Consider the following 21,943-nt stretch of genomic DNA (forward strand, 5'->3'; position numbering starts at 1 on the left):
AGAAGAGTTTCTGAGTTACCTGCTCTTTTTTGTGATCCTTCTTATCTGACGTTTCATCAGAATAAGGCTGTTTTTTTGGTCCTTATTTTGATTTATTTCCTAAGGTTGTTTCTACAGACAACTTTAAATGAGAGGTTGTTGTGCCTTCTTTGTGTCCTAATTCTAGGTATGCTTCTGAGCGATCTTTGCATTACTTGTATATTGTTTGAGTGCTTGAATATTTCATTGCTGCTACTAGGCCATTATACAAACTTTTAGTTTGTTCTTCTTTCTCATCCTAGGAAGGTTTGGAAGACTTTTGCTGTTTCTTTAGCCTTTTTGTTAAACTTTTTTGATTTTCAAGCTTTTTTGAAAGGAGGTCAGCCTCAGCTTTAGTGAATTTCTGCTCATTCTACTAGCTCAGTTGCTACATCTTGGACTTTCAAGAATAAGGCTTGAGTTGATCTAAATTGCTAGGCAGCTATTTGGTCTTCTTTTTTCTAAATTCTCAATTTTGAGGTTTTTGGTTCTTCTGAAGCAGCCTTTGGTAGAAAGTTTCTTCAGGCAGTTGTATCAGTTTGATTTTTTTTGCCTCTTTGCTTTTTTTTAGGTGCACATATATGTGATGTGGGAGGGACTCTTGGGGTTTGGGACTCTGCCTCCTCCTAGTGGTAGAGAAGGGTAATTCCCATGAGTAATGGCTTGTGGACTCTAACCACCATGAAAGAAATGAATTTATCAGGTAAGTATAAATTACTTTTTTCCAGATATTAGTCATGTTATTGTTGTATTGTAAGTAAAGACAAAGGCAAAATGCAACTGAATATATAATAACAGTGTTTAACAGCATGACATTTCTTTTCTTGCAGGGGCGCTAAATTATTAAGGGAATTTCCCACTGACGCACTGTTTGATGTAAATGCCATTGTTGCAAATGTTTTATTGTAAGTAAATATATTGTTTAAACTGATCTTTTTATATTATCTGAACTTGTATAATGTTTAAATTAGGGGAGAAATGTTATGCAAAAGTGTTGTTACAGTTTTTCCTAAGAATAAAAACATTGCTGTTGAGACATGTTGAAGTTGGAGTACAGCAGATGCCTATACTTAGTGATGTCATTTAATCGTTTTTTACATTAGCATTGAGTACATGAGCAGGGATACAAAGTACATAACAACTAGTCACGGCATTGCTATACAGACAGAACATAACATTATCAGAGACTTAAACATAACATTACTTTACATACTGATTCAGTGGGAGCTCAGCCCTGCACTAATGGGCATATAAACTAGACATTTAGAGGTGAATGGACGGACACTTGGAGTATACATTATAGTTCCAGTGACAGAGAGAGGAGCTAGCTGTTGTGGTATTATCAATATGCATTCATATGTACTGGACATATTAACTCCTTTATCTTATGCATTTCTAGGCCACTGTGGTACCATGTTGAGGAGGAGGGTAACAAGAGACAGGAGGTCCCTTTATCTATATGTCACATGTGATGTTATGTAATATGTGATGAGCCACTGAGCTGTTGTTCATTCCTAATTGATTGCTTCTATTTCTGAGAGATGGAGCAGGGCTCTTGCACAGCCCAGTCTCAGCTCTTGCATGTTTTATGTGGGGTATGAACCCCACTTGTGAAAGAGATGAATCAGCCCTTTCAGTTAGGGGTGAAATTCTTATATAGAAAGCAGTGTCCAACTCCATGCACCAGTGGGGACTTGATCAGGATACATGTGATCACCTGCACCAGAGAGCTTTTTATGTAGGTAAAAATAGGGGCTCTAATTTCCTATAGCCTTCCCTTTTACATTTAATGGCTAATTCGAAACAGGGCAATTATTTTTTAATATGGGGTCACATGACCCTCTAGCATGGTGGTAATCACTCATTGGTAGGCGATTTAAGACAGAATGGCATTTGACTGCCTAATATATTTACAATATGGGGGTTAAGGTTTGAAAGGACTCCATGTCCTGTAAAGACAGCATACACTTTATATACATCATTCTTCATATGAAATGGTTACACCCCACTGTTAATTAAGGAGTCCTAGGTGCTTAAGAGCATCTGTCTACTAATTGCTTTTAGGGTGTTTTGGGCTCTATAGAAACCCTAACAGGTGATTGGCATGTCTTTTTGGCCAGCAGTTGTTTCTTAGAGATAATCACTATGGCAATAAATAACAATCACATTTTGCATATGAAACATGGGGGCAAGGTGGTAACCCCCTTCACCTACATAAGGCATAGAGGAACCTCATAGCACCAGTCTGTTTTTTAAAGAGTCTGGCAAATCCCTATTACCCCAAACTATAGAAATATGCCCTAAGATGATGTATTTAAAATAGGAGTGTCTCACAATTCCAGTAAAGGGTCTAATTTCCCTGAGAATTAAGTGTTCATTACAGTAATAGCTCTCGGCTGGCAGAAATTAGTTTCCATATTTTTTGTTGTTTATTTCCATCCACCAAGGGGAGGAGAGTCTATGGCTTCATTCATTACTTGTGGGAATTAAGAACCTGGCCACCAGGAGGAGGCAAAGACACCGCAGCAAAGGCCTAAATACCTCCCTTCATTCCCCTCATGCCCCAGTCATTCTTTGCCTTTCGTCTCAGGAGTTTGGCAGAGAAGTGTCGAAGATTCGGAGTAGTCTCTTATGTAGGGTAGTACTCTTCAGAATAGGACTGGAGTTTTAAGTAGTCCTGTCAGCCTCTCAGTGAGAGCCTGGATGAAACTCAGAGTCCAGAGATGCAGGGAGAGTCTTTCTGCGAAACCATCCTGACTCATATTAACAGCTCCATAAGCAATCAGCGTTGACGAGTTTTGCTGCCTGCTCTCTACACTCAAGTCTATGTCAGGTGCGATACTTTTACCCTATCACACTTGAAGGGCCGTGTTCCTGTTCCACGGCATAGATTCTGGTAAGATCATTTCATTTTTATTATACTATAATGATAACGCAAGAAGAAAGGGTCATAGTGTGATACCTTTTATCTTTATAGAATCAAGGGTTAATATTCCTGGTATGGTGATTATTGAACAGGGGGGGTTATACATAATATTTTTTGGGTCATTGCTGCGTTATGTGCAAGATGAGGCTCTGGCAATGGGTGGAACTTCAGGTTCTTTTCCGGGAGTATTTGTGCGGCTGATTTGGCGCGTTTTTTTACCTAGTGCAGGGGCGGTCCTGCGTGGCATCCCATGTGACCTGGTGTGGCCTATACAACTTCCTCTGCTTGATCGGCGATGCAGGAGACTAATCGGTTTCTGTAGTCCGGGTCATAGGAGAATAAAGGTGCCAATTTTATTTATTTGTTCTAGTCCATAATAAAGCGCAAGCTATGGAGGACTCTGACGCGTTAGAGGGTACTCCCTCTTTAACAAAGTCTAATACCTGTGTTTATTGTGAGGACGCTCTGGTAGATCCACCTGCTCAACTATGTTCCACTTGCCTTGATAGAGTTGCGCCATCTAGAAAAAAGTGGATGTCTAGTACTACTGAGCCGTCCACCTGAGGGTTCTCCGTCCCGTGAGGTGCGTTCCCTGCATTCATCTCTTATTGCACATGCAGCGCCCCAGGGCCCAACTGTTACTCATTCGGGAGAGCTTCGCTGGCTGTTAGATTTTGCAGATCAACTGCAAACGACAGTGTTGAAGGTGATTAATGCTTTACCACCTTCTGCTAAGCGCAAGCGTAGGGTGCTTCATGGCGGCATTATCCGCTGTGAGGACTTATCCGACTCTTCGGAGGAAGTCCCTTCTGGGTCGGAATCCGTGTCATCTAAGCCTCCGGCTGCAGAGGAGCCTGACTTTCGGTTTAGGATGGAAAACTTGCACTTTTTGCTGAAGCAAGTGCTTGCTATGCTGGAGGTTCTGGAACCAAAACTACCGGAGGGACCCTCGATTCCTAAGCTTGATAAAGTATATGAGTATAGGGTGGTGCCTCAGACCTTCCAGGTTCCTGTTAAGATGGCTAATATTATTAACCCCTTAATGACCACAATGTACCCTGTATGTCACTGGTCGTTAAGGGTTTTTTCAGGACATAATAGCACAAGTCTAGCAAGAACACGCTATTAATGCCCTCCCTCCAGCAGGCTTTGTGGAATAGAGCAGTCTCAACGCTGGTGGCAAGACCGAGCTATAAAACAATCAAGTCCCAAAAAACGGCCAGTGACATACAGGGTACGTCGCTGGTCCTTAAGGGGTTAAGAATGAATGGGAGAGAGTAGGTTCATCCTTTTCCCCTTCTTTTAAGAAACTGTTCCCCGTTCTGGACTCTCAGTTTGAGCTGTGGGGGACTGTCCCTAAAGTGGATGGTGCTATCTCTACGCTCGCGAAGCAGACAACAATTCCCCTTGAGGATAGTTTGTCCTTTAAAGAGCCCATGGATAAAAGTTGAAAAACATGTTAAGGAAAATGTTTCAGCACACAGGTTTTGTTTTTCAACCGGCAGCGGTGGTAGCCACGGTTGCCGGAGCTGCGACATATTGGTGTGAATCTCTGTGTGAAATGGCCGAGAAGGAGACTCCCATCAACGAGATACAGGAGAGAATTAAGGCTTTGAGGGTCGCTAATTCTTTTATTTGTGACGTCAATATGCAGATTATTCGCTTGAATGCAAAGGTATCCGGTTTTTCCGTACTAGCCCGCAGGGCTCTGTGGCTAAAGTCGTGGTCTGCGGACATGACCTCTAAGTCGTGGCTGTTGTCCCTTCCTTTTCAGGGAAAGATTTTGTTCGATCCAGGTTTGGACTCGATTATATCCACGGTTACGGGGAGGCAAGGGCGCTTTCCTACCACAGGATAAGAAGGCTAAGCCTAAAGGATCTACTTTTCGGCCCTTTCATGCGGATAAGGCCCAACTCCAGCAGCCCGCTGCGAAAGCAGATCAGTCTAAGGGAACTTGGAAGCCAGCTCAGTCTCGGAACAATTCCAAGCAGAACAAGAAGCCCAAGAAACTAAATTGGCAAGAAGGGGTGGCCCCCGACCGGTCGATGGACCAAGTAGGGGGCAGATTATCTCTCTTCTCAGAAGCCTGGTTGCAGGACATTCAGGACCCGTGGGTTCTGGAGGTAGTCTCCCACGGTTACAGGATAGGGTTTAGGTCTCATCCACCCAGGGGCAGATTCCTCCTGTCAAACCAGTCTTCAAGACCAGAAAAGAGAGACGCCTTTCTAGAATGTGTGAAGGATCTCTCTTCTCTCAGAGTAATCGTACCAGTACCCCCAGCTGAAAGGTGTCTAGGGTACTATTCAAACCTTTTCGTGGTCCCAAAGAAGGGAGGGCACGTTCTGCCCGATTCTGGAACTAAAATGTTTAAACAAATTTCTGGCTGTTCCATTGTTCAAGATGGAACAATCAGATCTATTCTGCCCCTAGTTCAAGAGGGACAGTTCATGGCAACAATAGACTTGATGGATGCTTACCTTCATGTTCTAATCCAGAGGGATCACTTCAGGTTCCTGAGATTTGCGTTTCTGGACCAACACTTCCAGTTTGTGGCCCATCCCTTTGGTCTGGCAACGGCCCGAGAGTCTTCACAAAGGTTCTGGGGGCGCTACTTGCAGTTGCCAAATCCAGAGGCATTGCTGTGGCGCCCTATTTGGACGACATCCTAGTCCAGGTGCAGTTGTTCAGTCTTGCAGAGGATCATTCGAGGGCTCTTTTTCTCTTGCTCTAATCTCACGGTTGTAAGATAAATTCAGGAAAAAGTTCCCTGGTTCCCAGCAACAGGGTGGAGTTCCTGGGCATGATAATAGACTCTATATCCAAGAAGATATTTCTCACAGATCAAAGACGCAGGAAGATTGCATCCACCTGTCTTGCCCTGCAGTCCTCCTCCAGTCCCTCAGTGGCTCAGATTATGGAGGTGATCTGGCTCATGGTGTCCATTATCAATGTCATTCCATTTGCCAGGTTCCATCGCAGACCTCTTCAGTTGTGCATGTTGAGACAGTGGAACGGCGATCATACAGATCTATCACAGCAGATTCCCCTGGATGTTCGGACAAGGAATTTCCTCTCTTGGTGGATCCGTCTGGAACAACTGTTACAAGGGACATCCTTCCTGAGACCGTCCTGGGAGATTGTGACCACGGACGCGAGTCTGGCAGGGTGGGGTGCTGTTTGGGGTGCCAGGATGGCACAAGGAAAATGGACCCGGGAGGAGTCTCTTCTCCTGATAAATATTCTGGAACTTCGAGCAATCTACAATGCTCTGAAGGCGTGGCCTCTTCTGGGGTCGTTCAACTTCATTAGATTCCAGACCGACATTACCTCGGTGGCTTACATCAACCATCAGGGGGGAACGAGAAGCTCCCTAGCAATAAGGGAGGTGTCTCGGATTTTGGAATGGGCAGAATCCCACAGCTGCTCGCTCTCAGCGATCCACATTCCGGTTGTGGACAACTGGGAAGCGGATTTTCTCAGCAGACAATCCTTCCATCCGGGGAAGTGGTCTTCCACCCCAAGGTGTTTGCGGAGATTTGTCACAGATGGGGAACGCCAGAGATAGATCTCATGGTGTCCATACTCAATTGCAAGCTACCCAGATACGGGTCGAGCTCAAGGGATCCCCAGGCTGAGCTGATAGATGCCTTAGCGGTGCCTTGGGGGTTCAACCTAGTTTACATTTTTCCACCGTTGCCACTTTTACCTCGTGTAGTGGCCCGCATCAAGCAGGAGCAAGCTTCGGCTATTCTGATTGCTCCTTTGTGGCCGTGGAGGACGTGATTTGCGGATCTGTTGGGGATGTCATCTTCTCCTCCATGGAGGTTACCCTGTCGCAGGGATCTGCTGGAACATGTTCCCTTTCAACATCAAAATCTAGATTCTCTGAGGCTGACTGTGTGGAGATTGAATGCTTAGTCTTGGCCAAGAGGGGATTTTCTGAGAGAGTGATTGATACTCTCGTTCAGGCCAGGAAGCCGGTCACTCGTAGCATCTATCATAAGGTGTGGAGGACTTATTTGGTGTGAGAAGCATGGTTATCCTTGGCACAAGGTTAAGGTTGCCAGGATTTTGACCTTTCTTCAGGATGGGCTGGAGAAGGGGCTCACCGCCAGTTCCTTAAAGGGACAGATTTCGGCGTTATCAGTCTTGCACAAGAGACTCGCTGACCTTCCTGATATTCAGTCTTTTGTTCAGGCCCTGTCTAGAATCAGGCCTGTTTTTAGACAGTGCGCTCCTCCCTGGAGCTTAAACTTGGTTCTTAAGGTGTTGCAGAGGGTTCCGTTTGAACCTATACATTCTATTGATATTAAGATTCTTTCCTGGAAGGTTCTCTTCCTGTTAGCTATTGCATCGGCTTGCAGAGTCTGAGTTGGCGGCCTTGCAATGTGAGCCTCCTTATTTCTTTCCTAAGATATGGTGAGTCCACGGAATCATCAATTACTAGTGGGAATATCACTCCTGGCCAGCAGGAGGAGGCAAAGATCACTACAGCAAAGCTGCTATATATGTCACTTCCCTTACCTATAACCCCCAGTCATTCTCTTTGCCTGCAGTGCAAGGAGGAGGTGAAGTTTTGGTGTTTTTTTATTTTTATTTTAAAGCAGAGTAGGTTTGCTCTGATCTTTCTAAAGAGTCTTGCCTTAGCCCATATCAGTCTCTTCAGTAAGACAGTGGTGGCTTTTCAGCAATTGGGAACTTGTGGGGTATAATCCTCACTGTGTTTTCCCAAAACATTTTGCTGCCCTATTTAGATAGCCTGAGTAAGTTTACTCAGTCTTTCTGTATTTCCACAGGTCCATGTGAGGGATGGCATCCTCTCAAACCAGGTGAGCTGTCCTGCTGATGAATATTAAGGTAAGTGCCAATTTTATTTTTCTATGTAGCATGGAATAATTTGGCACTTATTCAGCTGAAACGCTGCAGGGGAACGTTTTTTATTCCTGTCAGGGTGCAGGTTTTTATGGCAGTTTTTGCAGACACTGTTAGTGTGAGAAGTCATTTATTTTATTGATGGCTCAGTAAGGATCCGTTTTTAGTAACGGATTATGTACTTTTTTTGGGGGACGGGTTATTGTTTGTTTTTAAGCCTGTTTTCAAGAAAGTTGTTTTAAAAAAAATTGCTTTTTTGTTTGCTGTAGGAGTTTTTTTGGCGTTTTTTTTCACTTTCTGTAAGAGTGTGCATATTTCTGATGTATTGAAAGAACTTTAGCTTATAAAAATAGTTTTTTATTGTGAGCCATCATTAGCTAAGGCAGATGCTGTTCATGAGCCTCCTGTTTCAGATGTCCCGCAGCTTTCTTCTCAAGTGTCCCATTCCTATTCATCTGCACATACAGTGCCCTGCGTTTCCTCTCATGCTCCGTTAACCCTAAGAAGTCAATTTGCTCAGGCTTGGATACGAGATGTCCCAGACCTGTGGGCCGTGGAAATTGTATCTCAGGGGGTACAAGATAGAATTCAAGACTTTTCCTCCCAGAGGTAGGTTTCTTCTCTCAAGATTATCTGTAGACCAGATAAAGATAGAGGCCTTCTTAAATTGTATCAAGGATCTTTTTGCCCTGGGAGTTATAGTTCCAGTTCCTCCACAGGAACAGGGCCTGGAATTTTATTCAAATCTGTTTGTTGTTTCCAAAAAAGAGGGGACTTTCAGACCTATTTTAGACCTAAAGTGTTTAAACAAGTTCCTCAGTGTACCATCCTTCAAGATGGAGACTATACGTTGCATTCTTCCTTTGATTCAAGAGGGTCAGTTTATGACAACCATAAACTTAAAGGATGCGTACCTTCATGTTCCCATTCACCGGGATCATCACAAGTTACTAAGGTTTGCTTTCTTAGACAATCATTTCCAGTTTGTGGCTCTTCCTTTCGGCCTTGCCACAGCTCCCAGAATTTTCTCAAAGGTCCTGGGGGCTCTTTTGGCAGTGATCCGGTCTCGGGGCATTGCTGTTGCGCCTTATCTGGAGGACATTCTGGTTCAGGCGCCGTTTTTTCAACAAGCAAACTCTCATACGGAGATCTAGTTGTCTGTTCTTCATTCCCACGGTTAGAAGGTAAATCTGGGAAAGAGTTCTCTGATTTCTGCCACAAGAGTAGTGTTTTTAGGGACCATAATAGACTCCCTACTAATGAAGATATTTCTGACAGAGGCCAGAAAAACAAAGATCTTCGACTCTTGTCTTGTCCTTTAGTGCTCTCCTCGGCCGTTAGTGGCTCTATGTATGGAGGTAATTGGTCTGATAGTAGCATCCATGAACATCATTCCGTTTGCTTGGTTCCATCTCAGACCTCTACAGTTATGCATGTTAAGGCTATGGAATGGGGACTATGCGGATCTGTCTCCGCAAATAGTTCTGGATCAGGCGACAAGGGACTCTCTTCTGTGGTGGTTGTCTCATGATCACCTCTCCCAGGGAACTTGCTTTCGCAGACCTTCCTGGGTGATCGTGACCACGGATGTCAGCCTTTGGGGTCTTTGAAGACTCGGGGTCTTTGGACTCTAGAGAAATCAGTTCTCTCTATAAACATTCTAGAACTGAGAGCGATTTTCAATGCTCTACTGGCCTGGCCTCAGCTAGCCTTAGCCCGGTTTATCAGGTTCCAGTCAGACAACTTCACTTTGGCGTCTCACAACTTGTCTTTCTGTGATCCACATCCCAGGAATGGACAATTTGGAGGCGGATTTTCTGAGCCGAAATACCTTTCATCAGGGAGAGTGGGAACTCCATCCGGAAGTATTTTCCAGTTTAATCCTCAATTGGGGGCAGCAAGAACTGGATCTCATGGCTTCTCAGCATAATGCTAAGCTTCTGTGGTATGGTTCGAGGTCAAGCTATCCACAGGCTTTCTTGATAGATGCTCTGCCAGTTCCTTGGATTTTCAGTCTAGCATACATATTTCCTCCTTTCGCTCTCCTGTCAAGAGTCATTGCTTGGATCAAGCAGGAGAGGGTGTTGGTAATTCTCATAGCGCCGGCGTGGCCTCGCAGGATCTGGTATGCAGATCTAGTGGAAATGTCGTCTCTACCTCTGTGGAGACTCCCTCTGAGGAAGAACCTTCTACTTCAGGGTCCTTTTCTTCATCATCGTTTCTCTGAAGCTGACTGCTTGGAGATTGAATGCTTGATTTTATCTAAGCGTGGGTTTTCAGAGTCAGTCATTGAGACCATGATTCAGGCTCGTAAGCTGTGACAAGAAAGATTTACTATAAGATATGGCGTAAATATCTGTATTGGTGTGAATCCAGAGGCTACTCTTGGAGAAGAGTCAGGATTCCTAGGATTTTGTCTTTTCTCCAGGAGGGTCTGAAGAAGGGTTTGTCAGCTAATACTCTGAAAGGTCAGATTTCTGCGTTGTCTATTGTGTTGCATAAACGTTTGGCAGATGCGCCAAAAGTGCAATCTTTTTGTCAGGCTTTTGTTAGGATTAGGCCTGTGTTTAAGCCTGTTACTCCTCCCTGGAGTCTTAACCTTGTTCTTAGAGTTTTACATCGGGCTCTGTTTGAACCTATGCATTCCTTAGATATCAAGATGTTATCTTGGAAGGTTTTGTTTCTTGTTGCTATTTCTTCTGCTCGAAGAGTTTCGGAACTCTCGGCTCTGCAGTTTGATTCTCCTTATCTTATTTTTCATTCTGATAAGGTGGTTTTACGTACTAAATTAAGTTTCCTACCTAAGGTTGTTTAAAACAAGAATATTTATCAGGAGATTGTGGTTCCTTCTTTTTGTCCTAATTCCTCTTCTCCTAAGGAGCGTTTATTGCACAACCTAGATATTGTGCGTGCATTGAAGTTCTATCTTCAGGCGACTCAGGACTTTCGTTAGTCTTCTGCTTTGTTTGTTTTTCTGGGAAGTGCAAGGGTCAGAAAGCTACGGCTACTTTTCTTTGGCTAAGGAGTATTATTCGTTTGGCCTATGAGACTGCTGGACAGCAACCTCCTGGGAGAATCACTGCTCATTCTACGAGGGTTGTTTCTTCTTCCTGGGCATTTTAAAATGAAGCTTCTGTGGAACAGTTTTGCAAGGCTGCAATTTGGTTCTCTTTGCATACTTTTTCAAAGTTTTATAAATTTGATAGGCTTCTTTTGGGAGAAGGGTTCTTCAAGTGGTGATGCCTTCTGTTTAGGTCTACCTGTCTTGTACCTCCCTTATCATCTGTGTCCTCTAGCTTGGGTATTGATTCCCACTAGTAATTGATGATTCCGTGGACTCACCATATCTTAGGAAAGAAAACATAATTTATGCTTACCTGATAAATTTATTTATTTTCGGATATGGTAAGTCCACGGCCTACCCTTTATTTAAGACGGTTATTTTTTCTAAAACCTCAGGCACCTCTAAACTTTTGTGTTATCTTCTTTTTCCATTTTTCCTTCGGCCGAATGACTGGAGGTTATGGGTAAGGGAAGTGACATATATAGCAGCTTTGCTGTAGTGCTCTTTTCCTCCTCCTGCTGACCAGGAGTGATATTCCCACTAGTAATTTATGATTCCGTGGACTCGCCATATCCGGAAATAAATACATTTATCAGGTAAGCATAAATTATATTTTTGTTTTTCACGCTGATAAGGCTGTTCTTCGCACTGGTTTGGGATTTCTTCCCATGGTTGTGTCTAACCATAACATCAATCAGGAAATAGTAGTTCCGTCTTTGTGTCCTAACCATTCCTCTCCTAAGGAGAGGTTACTTCATAATCTGGATGTGGTTCAAGCCTTTAAGTTTTATCTTCAGGCTACAAAGGATTTCAGACAGTCTACATCTCTTTTTGTGGTGTATTCAGGGAAGCGCAAAGGGCAGAGAACCTCTTCAACCTCTTTGTCATTTTTTGGTTGAGGAGCTTGATTCGCTTAGGCTATAAGACAGCGGGACATAAGCCTCTTCAGAGGATCACGGCTCATTCAACTAGAGCTGTGGCTTTGTCTTGGGCCTTCAAGAATGAGGCCACTTTGGAGCAGATTTGTAAGGCAGCTACCTGGTCCTCCTTACACACTTACAAAGTTTTACAAATTTGACGTTTTTGCTTCTGCAGAATCAGTTTTTGGGAGAAAGTTTTTACAGGCTGTGGTGCCCTCAGATTAGGGTCTGCCTTTTTTTGTCCTCCCATTTTTTCATTCAGTGTCCTCTGGAGCTTGGGTATTTGTTTTCCACAAGTAATGAATGTAGCCATGGACTCTCCTCCCCTTTAGAGGGAAAACATAAATTGTGCTTACCTGATAATTTTATTTCCATCGTGGGGAGGAGAGTCCACGGCTCCCGCCCGTTGCTTCGGTGGGCGGACCTAAATTTAGTTTTGTACTTCCGGCACCATTTATACCCTGATATTTCTCCTACTGTTGCTTGTTCCCCCGGCAGAATGACAGGGGGATGAGGGGAGTGGGGGAGGTATTTAAGCCTTTGGCTGGGGTGTCTTTGCCTCTTCCTGGTGGCCAGGTTCTTAATTCCCACATGTAATGAGTGAAGCTGTGTACTCTCCTCCCCACGATGGAAATAAAATGATCAGGTAATCATTATTTATGTTTTTTATGGATCCTGGTTTCTATTAGTATATCAATGTTTGTAATTACAACATTAGATTGAAGAACTGGGTAAGTGTAAAAAAAAAAAGGTTACCATTTGTGTAGGATCTAGATAGAATTATTATTATTTTTTAAAACACTCTTTGGTTCACCAAGTAAGTATTTATTTATATATGAAATGCAAGATGGTGCTGACAAAGTGAAATTTTATAACTTTTTACATTTTTATTGGAAAGATAGGTATAAAGTATCTGGGTGTTTTTGTGAAGTTTAATTCAAAGTAAACATTAAAGGGACACCAAACTCAAATTTTTTAATTTCTCCAACATAGGTGTGTCCGGTCCACGGCGTCATCCTTACTTGTGGGATATTCTCTTCCCCAACAGGAAATGGCAAAGAGCCCAGCAAAGCTGGTCACATGATCCCTCCTAGGCTCCGCCTACCCCAGTCATTCTCTTTGCCGTTGTACAGGCAACATCTCCACGGAGATGGCTTAGAGTTTTTTAGTGTTTAAAAGGCTCACACGGACATTGTCCTGGCCTTTCTCAGATCTCACGGCTGGAAAGTGAACGTGGAAAAGAGTTCTCTATCCCCGTCAACAAGGGTTCCCTTCTTGGGAACAATTATAGACTCTTTAGAAATGAGGATCTTTCTAACAGAGGCCAGAAAAACAAAACTTCTAGACTCTTGTCGGATACTTCATTCCGTTCCTCTTCCTTCCATAGCTCAGTGCATGGAAGTGATCGGGTTGATGGTAGCGGCGATGGACATAGTTCCTTTTGCGCGCATTCATCTAAGACCATTACAACTGTGCATGCTCAGTCAGTGGAATGGGGACTATACAGACTTGTCTCCGAAGATACAAGTAAATCAGAGGACCAGAGACTCACTCCGTTGGTGGCTGTCCCTGGACAATCTGTCTCAAGGGATGACGTTCCGCAGACCAGAGTGGGTCATTGTCACGACCGACGCCAGTCTAATGGGCTGGGGCGCGGTCTGGGAAAAGGAGAGGTCAAAAAGCAACTTCTACCTCTCTCTCTTTTTGGATTAAAAGCATCATCAGATTTGCTTACGAGACTGCCGGACGGCAGCCTCCCGAAAGAATCACAGCTCATTCCACTAGGGCTGTGGCTTCCACATGGGCCTTCAAGAACGAGGCTTCTGTTGATCAGATATGTAGGGCAGCGACTTGGTCTTCACTGCACACTTTTACCAAATTTTACAAGTTTGATACTTTTGCTTCTTCTGAGGCTATTTTTGGGAGAAAGGTTTTGCAAGCCGTGGTGCCTTCCATTTAGGTGACCTGATTTGCTCCCTCCCTTCATCCGTGTCCTAAAGCTTTGGTATTGGTTCCCACAAGTAAGGATGACGCCGTGGACCGGACACACCTATGTTGGAGAAAACAGAATTTATGTTTACCTGATAAATTTCTTTCTCCAACGGTGTGTCCGGTCCACGGCCCGCCCTGGTTTTTTAATCAGGTCTGATAATTTATTTTCTTTAACTACAGTCACCACGGTACCATATGGTTTCTCCTATGCAAATATTCCTCCTTAACGTCGGTCGAATGACTGGGGTAGGCGGAGCCTAGGAGGGATCATGTGACCAGCTTTGCTGGGCTCTTTGCCATTTCCTGTTGGGGAAGAGAATATCCCACAAGTAAGGATGACGCCGTGGACCGGACACACCGTTGGAGAAAGAAATTTATCAGGTAAACATAAATTCTGTTTTTGTGATTTAGATGGGGCATGCAATTTTAAGCAACTTTCTAATTTACTCCTATTATCAATTTTTATTCATTCTCTTGCTATCTTTATTTGAAAAAGAAGGCATCTATGCTTTTTTTTTTTTTTTTTTTTTTTTTTGGTTCAGTACTCCTGGACAGCACTTTTTATTGGTGGATGAATTTATCCACCAATCAGCAAGAACAACCCAGGTTGTTCACCAGAAATGGGCCGGCATCTAAACTTACATTCTTGCATTTCAAATAAAGATACCAAGAGAATGAAGAAAATTTTATAATAAATTTGGGTTCAGTGTCCCTTTAAAGGGACAGTAAACCTTAAAAATAATGTTATATAATTCTGCACATAGTGCAGAATTATATAACATTATTTAGGTTCTATAGCCATAAAATCATTTTTTACTGTTTAATTTGCTAAAATACGGCGCTTTAACAGACCCGCTCTCTTCTCTCTGCTGAGCGGGTCTGTTATTTTTAGTCAGCGCATCGGGCCAGCTGTATAGTCACAGCCCGGCCCGACCGCGCCATAAGACTAAGTGCAGCTCGCTCCTGTGACAGGAGCGAGCTGCACTTAGTGCTATGGCGCGGTCGGGCCGGGCTGTGACTATACAGCTTGCCCGATGCGCTGACTAAAAATAACAGACCCGCTCAGCAGAGAGCAGAGTATTTTAGCAAATTAAACAGTAAAAAATGATTTTATGGCTATAGCACCTAAATAATGTTATATAATTCTGCACTATGTGCAGAATTATATAACATTATTTTTAAGGTTTACTGTCCCTTTAAGTATGTACTATTTGGGTGCGACTAGTGGCGGCATTTAAGTTCCAAGGAAGACAAGCTCACCTGTTACTTGAACTGTGCTGACCGGACCCACTGCTTTAAATTCTGCCGATTGGATTGATCATCCAGACGGAGGACGGAAGTTGACCTGTACTGGTAATTTGGCCACTTGCCGATTTCCACCTACTGAGTACTGATGTGCCTGTTTTAACTTTTTATCTTGTAAGTTGCAGCCTCCTAGCGTAGAGCTACAAATAAAGGGATCGTTTTCATCTGCACTTAGATGCGTTTGTGCGCTTTTCTCTTTTTGTTCATACACAGTTGCACTATATGGCCAAAAGTACACTTGACCATCACACATATATTTTAGCTTATTGGACATCCTATCAAAAAACCTTGGACATTAATGTGGAGTTGCCCCCCCCCCCCCCTTTGCGGCTTTAATGGTAGCAACTTTTCTGGGAAGGCTTTCCACAAGTATTTAGAGTGTCTTTGGGAATTGTTGCCAATTTACACAAAATAGTATTTGTGAGGTTAGGCACTGATGTTGGGCAAGAATTTCTCGCCCACAATTTGCATTCCAATTAATCCCAAAGGTGTTCAGTGGGGTTGGGGTCAAGGCTTTGTGCAGGCCATTCAATTACCTCCATACCAAACTTGTCAAACCATGTCTTCATGGACCTTTTTTTGTGTTTAGGGATGCAGTTGTGCTGGAACAGGAAATATCCTTCCACAATGTTGGAAGTACCCAACTGTCTAAAATGTCTTTGGCCTAGCTCAAGTTGTGAAAAAACAGCCTCAGACCATTAATTCTCCTCCACCAAATCTTATATAGGCACTATGCATTCCAGGTAGCATTCTCCTTGCATAACACCCAAATTCTTCCATGAAACAACCAGATAGTGAAGTGTGAGTCATCACTCCAGAGAACACGATTCAACTACTGCAGAGTCAACTCCAGATGACGTTTGGCATTGCGCATGTTGAGCCCTGTTTACAGCTGCTCAGCCACGGAAACATATTTTATGAAGCTCCCAATGCACAGATATTGTGTTATATTGCTTCTAGAGGCAGTTTGGAACTCTAGTAAATGATGCAACTGTTGATAGGCTATTTTTGCGCACTATGCTCTTAAACACTCAGGAGGCTGGCTCTGTGAGTTTGTGTGGTCTACCACTTATTGGCTGGGCTGTTGCTCCTATATGCTTCCACTTCACAATAATTGCACTTACAGTTGACCAGGTCAAATCTAATAGGACATTAATTTCACAAACTGACTTGTGGCAAAGAAGGTATCCCCGTTCAAAGTCACTGAGCTCTTCAGTACGATCTATTGTTTTTCTATGGCGATTTCATGACTGTCTTTTATGCACCTATTGGCAATGGGTGTGGGGAAAACATCTGAACTCAACAATTAGTAGGGGTTGCCACATATTTTTGGCCATATAGTTTGTCCCAGGTATTCTATAGAAAATGACAAAAAAAATCCCTGTTTTGAATTCTTGTTGGTGTCTCACATTTTTGGGAATTTTTGCAAATTACAGGTATTTTCTGAAGAAATCAGTTAAAAAAAAAATTGTAGCAACTTACAAAGAAAAGCATCCATTTTAGTTGATAATGCTACCAGATAAAAAAGTGAATCAAAAAATAAAAGTTCATATATAAGGATATGTTTGTTCTCTTTGGATTTATTTCCCCGCTCCTCTGTGTTCCTCCGTGTATTCTCAGAGAAAAGGAAACAAAATATGTAACATAGTGTAACTCTGTAACCACTTGAAATAAGATAGTTCTGCTTGTTAACGAGTGATTACTCACATGTGTTGGAGCTTAAAACCAAGCTCAGGGGAATGCACACTCCCACTTTATACTGGTGGGAAAACAGTTACTCTCAGGCAGATATCTTAAAAACAAATATTTATTAAAATATATAAAAGGCGTCACAAATGCACCCAAAACACCTATGGCATAGGGTAGATGAGCAATATTAATGTATGAGATTACTCAAAAGAGCAGTTCCAAGTCCTGGATGGGGATGAATGGAAAAGCAGAAACTTAACCGCTAAATCCTCCACCTCGCAATACCAGTAAAGAACGCTCCTCCCCCAGGTGTTCAAGCAAGTGTAAAGACGCTCTATCGTTACAATTCCGACATACGTTTCGCTGGATCAGCTTTCTCAAGGAATGAAGTGCGCATGTCCGTGTTTACTTTTAAACTCCTAGTAGATGACAAACCGGAAACTGGAAGTTGCATCCTCCATTTTGGAATTGGGCATCGTGTTTCAAAGTACATACATACTAATACATTCCGCCATGAGTTCAACCTCTTTCTTATTTTTAACAAAATAGGGCATCTGTACAAGTTGACTTTATATATGCATAGCGGTTAAAGAAAAACATCACATTTGATTCATTTAGTTTACAATACATGTATATATATATTGATGTTAACTTCATGTGTAAATAAAACGCTCCACAGGATAACCATATCTCCCTTATTTTTGCTTCTTAGTGTATTTATCACGCATACAAATGTTAATTATCCCAGGTGTTGTTTTGAACATTCTATGAATATGAATATTTAAATGGACTATGTTTCACATTATATATGCGATACCTGAACCTCTAAGGATATTTAATTTTCTATACATCCAAGATTTTTTGAGCGAGTTATTATGATATAAGGTCAGTCCCTGCCTGCACAATTAATTCAAAAGCCTCTATATGCTTATTCTTTAACCTCAAAACTGCTGATATTCCTAGTTGGCTAAAGGTATCTGAGGAATGATGAAAATATATGTTAGCAACACTGCTTGTGTACACTATCTTATCAATTTCATGATATACAATTTTTCTCATAATCATCTGTAAAATAAAATTAACATTGTATCTGCAAATATATCCTTATTGAGACATAAGGATAATATTGTATCTATGATCTTATCCCTTATTCGACCATGTTTTTTATAATTTATTGAACCTTTCTTTTGGATACACTAGTATGTATATATGTATATCATTGTAACCAAGTGTTTATTACATTGCTGACCAGAGAGAATAACTTTCACAGAAAGTGATGGATTTCAAAATCTTTGTTCAGTCCGTTAGGTATGAAGCTGTCCATAATATGTATCCACTTCATCTCCAACCGACCTAAACAATTTTGGATGTCACCTCTCTTCCAGCTTTGTTCCACTCTCCTAATACCTAGAAATTCCAGATCACTAGTATTTCTATTATGTTTTTTATCGAAATGTGCGGATACAGTATGGTTCGGATACCCTTTCTCAATATTGTAAATGTGCTCATTCAATCTGGTTTTTAGAAGTCTGGAGGTGCGTCCTATGTAAATCAGATTGCACGAACAACGTAACATATAGATAACGTTTTTACTGTTACAAGTAATGAATTGATTGATGTCAAACTCTCTTTTACGGTCTGCTGAGTAACATTTATTACATAGTTTAGGTGTTTTCTTCATCAGTTTGCATGCATTACAGAATTTGCATCTTCTAAATCCCATCTGGGACAGCAGAAGCCAGTTCTTAATGGCTTTATTGTCCCCTACTTCTTTGGTACCATGGGAGAGTTGTAATTTTAAATTGGGTACTTTTCTAAACATTATATTCGGGCCATCCCCCAAAAATTCCGCTAGACCTGATTCCCTCGAGAGAATACCCCAATGTTTCTGAATGATATTCCTCAACTCACTACTTTGTGTACTATGTTGGAAAATCAGCCTATTGGCTAGATTCTTATTAGTTCCTCCCATATTGTTCTTATTCTTCATTTTATATTTTAATAGATCTGCCCTATCCATGTTAGCTACCTCTTCAATCTTTTCTTCCAAAATTGTATTTGAGTAGTTTTTCTCCAAAAAATGTTCTTTTAAAATTTTGGACTGGGCCCTGTATACCTCTTTGTCCTTACAGTAACGCCTTAAACGCACAAACTGATCTTTATGTACATTATTTAACCAATGCTTTTGGTGGCAGCTATCGAGGCTGATGTAATTATTGACATCTATACTTTTAAAGGAGTTTCTCTTGTTAAGTGTATCCAGTCCACGGATCATCCATTACTTATGGGATATTCTCCTTCCCAACAGGAAGTTGCAAGAGGATCACCCACAGCAGAGCTGCTATATAGCTCCTCCCCTAACTGTCATATCCAGTCATTCTCTTGCAAGCCTCAACCAAGATGGAGGTCGTAAGAGGAGTGTGGTGTTTTATACTTAGTTTATTCTTCAATCAAAAGTTTGTTATTTTTAAATGGTGCCGGAGTGTACTGTTTATCTCAGGCAGTATTTAGAAGAAGAATCTGCCTGCGTTTTCTATGATCTTAGCAGAAGTAACTAAGATCCTTTGTTGTTCTCACATATTCTGAGGAGTGAGGTAACTTCAGAGGGGGAATAGCGTGCAGGTTTTCCTGTAATAAGGTATGTGCAGTTAAAATATTTTTCTCTTGTTAAGTGTATCCAGTCCACGGATCATCCATTACTTATGGAATATATTCTCCTTCCCAACAGGAAGCTGCAAGAGTCCACCCACAGCAAAGCTGCTATATAGCTCCTCCCCTAACTGCCATATTCAGTCATTCTCTTGCAAGCCTCAACATAGATAGGAGGTCGTGAGAGTCTGTGGTGCTTTCTACTTAGTTTATTCTTCAATCAAAAGTTTGTTATTTTTAAATGGCACCGGAGTGTGCTGTTTATCTCAGGCAGTATTTGGAAGAAGAATCTGCCTGCGTTTTTCTATGATCTTAGCAGACGTAACTAAGATCCATTTGCTGTTCTCACACATTGTGAGGAGTGAGGTACTTCAGAGGGGGAATGGCGTGCAGGTTTTCCTGCAGATAAGGTATGTGCAGTAAAATATTTTTCTAGGAATGGAATTGACTAAGAAAATACTGCTGATACCGAAGTAATGTAAGTAAAGCCTTAAATGCAACGATAGCGACTGGTATCAGGCTTATTAATAGAGATACATACTCTTGTAAAAATGTGTTTTAAAACGTTTGCTGGCATGTTTAATCGTTTTTTAACATATGTTTGGTGATAAAACTTATTGGGGCCTAAGTTTTTTCCACATGGCTGGCTTAAATTTTGCATAGAAACAGTTAACTGAAGCTTCCCACTGTTGGCTGTGGCAGTTTGTTGTGTCTGTTTTTAAAAACGTCTATGTCTTTTTTTTTTTTTTTATCTGTTTTTTGCATTAAGGGGTTAATCATCCATTTGCAAGTGGGTGCAATGCTCTGTTACCTTATTACATGTACTGTAAAAATTTCGTTTGTTTTACTGCCTTTTTTTCACTGTTTTTCAAATTTTGACAAAATTTGTTTCTCTTAAAGGCCCAGTAACGTTTTATATATTTGCTTGTTAACTTGATTTAAAGTGTTTTCCAAGCTTACTAGTCTCATTATTAGTCTGTTCTAACATGTCTGACATAGAGGAAGCTCTGTGTTCATTATGTTTTAAAGCCATGGTGGAACCCCATCTTAGAATGTGTACCAGATGTACTGATTTCATGTTAAACAATAAAGATAATTTTTTGTCTTTAAAAACATTATCACCAGAGGATTCTGTCGTGGGGGTAGTTATGCCGACTAACTCTCCCCACGTGTCAGACCTTTTGACTCCCGCTTTAGGGACTCACGCTCAAATGGCGCCAAGTACATCAAGGGCACCCATAGCGTTTCTTTTACCAGGGGATTCTGTCGAGGGGAAAGTTATGCCGACTAACTCTCCCCACGTGTCAGACCCTTCGACTCCCGCTTCAGGGACTCACGCTCAAATGGCGCCAAGTACATCAAGGGCGCCCATAGCGTTTATTTTACAAGACATGGCAAAGGTGGTGAATAATATTCTGGCAGCAGTATTAGTCAGACTACCTGAAATTAAAGGAAAGCAGTTAGCTCTGGGGGTAGATACAGAGCATACAGACGCTTTAAGAACCATGTATGATACTACCTCACAATATGCTTAGTCTGTGGGTGATTTTTTTTGACTCAGGGAAGATGATTTAACCTGATTCTGATATTTCTACATTTAAAATTTATGCTTGAGAACCTCCACTTGTTGCTCAGGGAGGCTTTGGCTGCTCTGAATGAATGTGTACAATCACAGGGCCAGAGAAATTGTGTAGACTGGATAAATAATATGCAGTGCCGGTGTGTACTGATGTTTTTCCAATACCTAAAGAGGTTTACTAAAAAATTTTTTAATAAGGAATGGGATAGACCAGGTGTGCCGTTCTCTTCCCCTCATATTTTTTAGAAGAATGTTTTCTAATAGTTACCACCACATGGGACTTCTGACAGACAGTTCCTAAGGTGGAGAGAAGAGTTTCTACTCTAGCTAAGCGTACCACTACCTCTGACGAGGACAGTTGTGCTTTTTAGATCCAATGGATAAAAAATGTTTATTCAACAGGGTTTTATCCTGCAGCCCCTTGCATACATTGCTTCTGTCACTGCTGCTGCGGCGTTCTGGGTTGAGTCTCTTGATGAGGCTTTACAGTTAAGCGACTCCATTGGATGAATATATTTGACAAGCTTATGCTAGCCAATTCCTTTGTTTTCTGATGCCTTGTTCATTTGACTAGACTAACGGCTAAGAATTCTGTTTTTTACTATACTGGCGCGCAGAGCGCTATGGCTTATATCATGGTCAGCTGTCGTGACTTTAATAAATAAGCTACTTAACTTCCCTTCAAGGGGCAGACCCTATTCGGGCCTGGTTTGAAGGAGATTATTGCTTATATCACTGGAGGAAAAGGTCATGCCCTTCCTCAGGATAGGTCTAAATCAAGGGAAAAAAAAAAAAAAAAAAGTCTAATTTTCGTACCTTTTAAAAACTTCAGGGCAGGTGTGGCATCCTCTTCCTCTAAGGCAAAACAAGAGGGAATTTTTGCTCAGTCCAAGGCGGTCTGGAGACAATCGGACCTGGAACAAAGATAA

The 21,943-nt window shown here is 42.0% G+C and overlaps 1 protein-coding gene across 2 annotated transcripts in view; it reads left to right on the forward strand.

Moving 5' to 3' along the window:
- TXNDC16 (thioredoxin domain containing 16) overlaps positions 1-21,943 on the forward strand; it is a 381,032-nt gene that overhangs the window by 112,528 nt on the left and 246,561 nt on the right. For both annotated transcript variants that reach the window (XM_053697616.1, XM_053697617.1), the window contains one exon: positions 849-923. In XM_053697616.1, coding sequence (XP_053553591.1) covers positions 849-923 — 75 coding nt within the window. The remainder of the gene's footprint in view (positions 1-848; positions 924-21,943) is intronic.

The sequence above is a fragment of the Bombina bombina genome, chromosome 1, assembly GCF_027579735.1.
Source record: "Bombina bombina isolate aBomBom1 chromosome 1, aBomBom1.pri, whole genome shotgun sequence".
Lineage (NCBI taxonomy): Eukaryota > Metazoa > Chordata > Amphibia > Anura > Bombinatoridae > Bombina > Bombina bombina.